This window comes from Trachymyrmex septentrionalis, unplaced genomic scaffold (genome assembly GCF_001594115.1).
Source record: "Trachymyrmex septentrionalis isolate Tsep2-gDNA-1 unplaced genomic scaffold, Tsep1.0 scaffold60, whole genome shotgun sequence".
Lineage (NCBI taxonomy): Eukaryota > Metazoa > Arthropoda > Insecta > Hymenoptera > Formicidae > Trachymyrmex > Trachymyrmex septentrionalis.
The window spans coordinates 2,463,795-2,469,751 of NW_017305779.1; the positions used below are offsets into that span (position 1 = coordinate 2,463,795).

General features: G+C 25.1%; 1 protein-coding gene across 1 annotated transcript in view; it reads left to right on the forward strand.

Moving 5' to 3' along the window:
* Positions 1 to 352: 352 nt before the first annotated feature.
* Positions 353 to 5,957, forward strand: part of LOC108752688 (4-nitrophenylphosphatase-like) — an 11,083-nt gene continuing 5,478 nt past the window's right edge. The window contains exons 1-3 of the mRNA XM_018493720.1: positions 353 to 368; positions 2,995 to 3,186; positions 5,724 to 5,884. Of these exons, the coding sequence (XP_018349222.1) occupies positions 3,096 to 3,186; positions 5,724 to 5,884 (252 nt within the window). The 5' untranslated portion in view covers positions 353 to 368; positions 2,995 to 3,095. The remainder of the gene's footprint in view (positions 369 to 2,994; positions 3,187 to 5,723; positions 5,885 to 5,957) is intronic.

Genomic DNA, 5,957 nt, shown 5'->3' on the forward strand with positions numbered 1-5,957 from the left:
CGAACGAGCGGACGGAATTAATAATGATTTCCATAGATACGTCAAAAGACGAGGACGATAATTAAATGTATGATGCGATTGTCCATATTAATGTGTTACCACCGATTGCTATTATTATTACTTGTCATTATTATCAAATGCAAATTATTATGATTGCGACTATTATTATCTATTATTAGTTACTCATTACAGCTATATAATACCTTTGTAAATGAGAATCAAGACACACTGAGGGCTAGGGAAAAGAGAAACTTAATAAATTGAAATTCTATTAACCCAAAGGCGTTTGACTGTTATTTAAGTCTATTTATTTTATTCCCAATAGCGATAAAAAAACATCGAAAGAGGAAGAAATAAAAAAAGAAAAGGTAAGTTGCACGTTATGTAATTATAATTAAAACTATTGCTGAGATATAATATCCCATATCATTTTATAAAATATATTTTACGTCTCCAATGAAATGGATTAATTTTGCACCAGATTCTAAAATCCATTTTCTAAAAACATAGGACATATACAGACTAAAATAATATATATTATAAATCAACTAAATAATCTATTATTTAAGTGTTAATATTCGTTATTATTAATGTATAATAATAACAAATAAAGAATCTGCTGAATATATTGAACATAATTCGATTATGATAAAAAAATTTATTTGAACAAAAAGTTAAAAAAAAAGTTAAAGATTTATCTAATCTATTGTTTCTGATGATATATACTAACATGAACTGAAAACAAAGGTTTAAAATGTAAAGATACATGATATATGATATTGGATTAGTATAATATTTATTGTCGATTTTTGTTGTTCTTAAAATGTAATTTTACAAACAAAATTATGAAGAATTTGAAGAATTGAAAACTATGAATTTAAAGATCTTCATGTAAAATGAATGTCGGTATACATTCGCTGTTTTGCGGTGAACTATGTTCAGATGGAATATGTAAGCAGGAACGTGATCTATGCAAATCAATAGAAAATAACAAAGTGAAAAAGATCATATATTGAGAAATTGTTTATATAAAAATTATAATATATATTGTTAATTGTAATATATTCTTCATGTAATTTTAAAGAAATGCGTCGACTCTTACTTTGCTCTTTACTTATTATTATTTATTTTGTATAAGAAGAGTTCGATTTGTTATTTATAAAAATTGTAATAAATATACAATATAAATAATATTTTAAAAAATTGATTACAATTTTTATATAAACTATTTCTCAATATCTTTTTCATTTTATTATTTTCTATTGATTTGCATAGATCACGTTTCTGCTTACATATTTCATCTTAACATAGTTCACTATATAACAGCGAATATATTGCGAATATCTGTTTTACATAAAAATCTTTAAATTCATAATTTTAAATTCTTTAAATTCTACATAATTTTGTAATTAGATTTTTAATATAGAACAAAAACCGACTATAAATACTGTTAAAATTTTAATTTAAATGATTGTTTACTTTGGTACTAAATTTATGTTAATAAAATTGCATAATACAATATATATCTAATCTTATACTTTTCTTCGCACGCAATTCTAAATCTTGAGTTTAATAAATTAAAATTTCCAGATGTCTATTTTATCACGTTTTTTTTGTATTTATAAATTTAAGAAATTTCAAAGTATATTCTCTCAATTTTAAATATACTTTAAACATAATTTTTTACATAACTATACTTGATAATATACCTCAAAATATTTGTGATTTATTGCATTTAATATTTGTTTGTCTTAATATATATTATTAGTAGACAAATTTTATGATTAACTATAAAAATCTAACGAGTAAAAAAATTTTAATAAAAGTTCGTAAATGTACAAGAAATTAATTTTATTATCATTATATCAACTACATTATTAGCAAAAAAAAAGTAGTCATTATAAATTTATGTTTATGGTAAATTAACGTTTTATTATGAGTATTCCAAAATTAAAAAATCGAAATATCACAGTAACAAAGTTATCGAAAAAATAAGTTATAAAAGTATTTGGAATTTTTTGTTCTGAATAGTAATTTTTGAGATATAACCTCAATTATAATTAAAAATAAATATTTTTTAACGGCATGTTCAAACAACAGATGCTATTCAATGCTGCCAATTTTTTTGTATAATAATAGTTTTATTCTCTAATAATTTCTTTATTTTATTTAAATTTACGATTTTTATTTTTTTAAGTTGTATTTAATGTATAGTCATGTTCAATATTTTTAACGGCGTTGATATACGTATAATCAGTATGTAAAATCATATTAATAATTATCAAAAAATTTTAATAGTTTAATTTTATGCAGTTAAAATCAATAGTGATCTTATAGAATTCAAATATTATATATATATATTAAAAATTATTATGTACGATTATTTGGTAATAAATACTTTTATAACTCATTTTTATTGTAACGATAAATAATAAATACTTTTATAACTTATTTTTCAAGAACTTTCTTGCGATTTTGATTCAAAAATTTTGGAACACCTTATATATATATATATTTATAGATAATTTTATTGATATAATGATAATAACGAATAAATCTTACATCTTTTCCACATGATCTCTGTATATATTTCTCATTTACTATACACAACACGACACACACACACACACACACACACACACACACACACACACACACACACACACACACACACACAAAACACACACACACAAAACACACACACAGTGCTTTACAACTTCTGCATCCATAATTGGAGCATGCGCAAAGCTTGGCTTGGCTTAGCGAGGTGATCGTTGCTGACATCTGGAATATATATATATATATATATATCTATTTCGTGCGCACGTCGCAGCGTACATAACGTAAAACTTCGTTACATATAAGTCTTATATGCCCGTCTCCAACGATATTATCGAAAATTAAACACTCAGTAATCCTCATTCTTTGCAAGTATGATATTTTGATTAGATAGTGCAACTCTTAAAAGTAGCCTCTAAGAAGTTAAGGTTTTAGCAAGTCTCATTGCTGAGAAAATAGGATCTATTTGGTCCACAATATCGAAGAACCTTCACGAAGATAATAGTATTTCAAAATTGTTTACGAAACGACTTACCATGTCTAAGACCAAGGATATTACCAAGCTGTCGACTGAACAATTGCAAAAATTTCTAACATCCTTTGATACAGTGATGTGCGACATCGACGGTAAGCAATAAAATTCTAATTTTCATCATTTTTAATAAATATGTTATATGTGTGTGTGTTTTATGCGTGTCAATTGTAGAAACATAAAATACATTTACGTTAATGTATAGCTATCAATTTTGAAAAAATTTAAAATTAAAAGACTAATTGTATAAGAACTTTGAAGAATTATAGTTATTGATTTATACACTGTGCAAATTTTAATATAGATATCATATACAGAACATTCCGAAATCCGCGAATCAAAACATCACACAAAAATGTTCTTTGAGAAAATAAATTATAAAAGTATTTGTCAATTTTCATTCCGAGTAGTAGTTTCTGAGACATAAAGATTCTAATTGGCCTATTATAAATTATGGTTAAATCATTTCGTCATTTCTGCAAATGAGTCACGTATCAAAACTATGAACGAAACAAAAATTTGCTACTTTTATAATTTGTTCCTTTTTGGAACAAAAAATAACATATATCTCTTTCATAAAATTTTATTTTTATTTTTTCGAAACTTCTTGTTCATTTTGATTTGTAAATTTCAGGACTACGCATGCGCACATACATATGCACACACATACATAAATATACGATATATATACAAAGTATTTCAGAAATAATTTGCCAAACTCTAAGAGCATATTCCATTCATTGTAAGGATAAAAAGATATAAATATGGATTCGAAAACGCTTTCTTTCCAAGTTATAAACATTATTTAAATTGTACGTATTTACATCGGACGACATGTCTCGCTTTGACGTAATTTTTATTTATGAGGATATTTTAAGACCTTCATGTATGATACTCCTGTTGCTACTGTGGAAGTACTCCAAAATTGTATTATCGCTACGCGTGAAAAAATACAAAGTACTCCGAAAATTTTTAAACGTCTTCGCATTGACATAATCGATAATCGATGTCAATGCGATGTCAATGCGAAGCATGCATCGATGCGGAAGGAAATCGTTTCCAGCAATCTATATTTTCTGTAATAAAAATATAGATATAAGTATAAAATAAAAAAAATAGATACAAGTATAAAATAAAATATAGATATAAGTATAAAATAAAAAAATGTTTATAACTTGGAAAGGAAACATTTCCGAACCCATGTTTATATAACATTTTTTCATTCTTATGAGTGGAATATGCTCTTAAAGTTTGGCCAACTTTCTGAAACACCCTGTATATGTACACACATATGTGTATATAAATATTACAACATAAATATACAAGATATATAAAAGTCAAATTTAAAAATTATAAAGCGTGAAAATTGTAACAAAAAAAATATAATACTCTGAAATTAATTAAACAAAAATAGATACATATTAGATATTACATGTTTCGGTCTCATGATTGAGCGGAGTTTTTTGATATTTAACATATCCGTAATCAAACGCTTATTATAATATGGTTCTTCGTTTAGAATTTGGATATTTTGTTCCAATCGAAATCATGTTTGTATTGCATTCTATGTTCGGTTATTACTCATCGGGCAAACGTGTTCTAACGAATATGATGCATTCGATTTTGATTATTCCGTGATTCTTGTTTTTAATTGTCTGCCCGTCTGTTCTATATATGATGCATCACAATAATGTAGTCTACAAGATCATTACACATGATCTTGTAGACATGTAGTACATTATTTGGAAAAATGTGATCTTTATGTATGTTAATGTATTTCTATAATTTGTTAAAACTATAAAAAGAAACCTTGATGTCGTCTCTGTTAAATTTATTAAATTTGTCTGCCAAAGATGAAATAAAAGACAGTGAACCATGATGGAGCAATTGTTATATTCTCTTTATCCAAACGATTCTGTAACGTTCTTCCTTTTCGTAGAATGTTTTTAACTCTGTTGTTTATTGTATCAAAAATGAATTTAAGCGAATAGTCGTTCTGTAATAACATTTCGATTAAAAGTGTTAAATTTTTTGTGTGATATTCAGAATTAAAGAATAAGAGAGAGAGAGAGAGAGAGAGAGAGAGAGAGAACTCTATCTACCAAACTAATGATTATCCCTCTTTTTTGAGAGATAGGATGATTGAAAAAAAAATTTAAAAATCTCTCCGAAAAGTTTGATTTGTGATACCAATCAAAATTTAATTTTTTCTCTTTAATTATAATTGTATCTAAAAAATTTGGTGAGTCATCGCCTATTTCAAGAATAAATTGAAGGCGAAAGAATTAAAACATTCCAGAAAAAAATCGATTTTGAAAGAAGGAACAATAGTACATAAATCATTGATATATTGATAATAAAAGAGTATTTGATCATTAAACTATAATTTTTTAATGACTCTTATATGCCCTGTATATTCTTATACTATTATTTTGAAATTAATAGTCCTTTATCCTTGTCAATGTATATATTACAATATAATAGTTTTACAAAATAAATTCTTCGGTAATTCTTAGTTTTTATTATTGTTATGTACATGTCTGTATCTGTGATTACATTTTCTCGAATTAAATAAATTAAATTATATAAATAATAAATAAATAATTTTGCAAAATGTAATAATATTGTTCAGGAGTCCTATGGCAACTCAATAAACCAGTTAAAGGTGCTTCGGAGTCTTTAAAGACATTGCAAAAGCTGGGAAAACAAGTATATCTGATAACAAATAATAGCACCAAGACCTCAGAAAATTTTTATAAAAGCCCTCAATGTATCAGTTTAAATTTAAGTTCAGTAAGTATTTTAATTTAATTAAATCTTTGATTATCATGACTTCATTATTATTTATTCATATTACTTAATATTA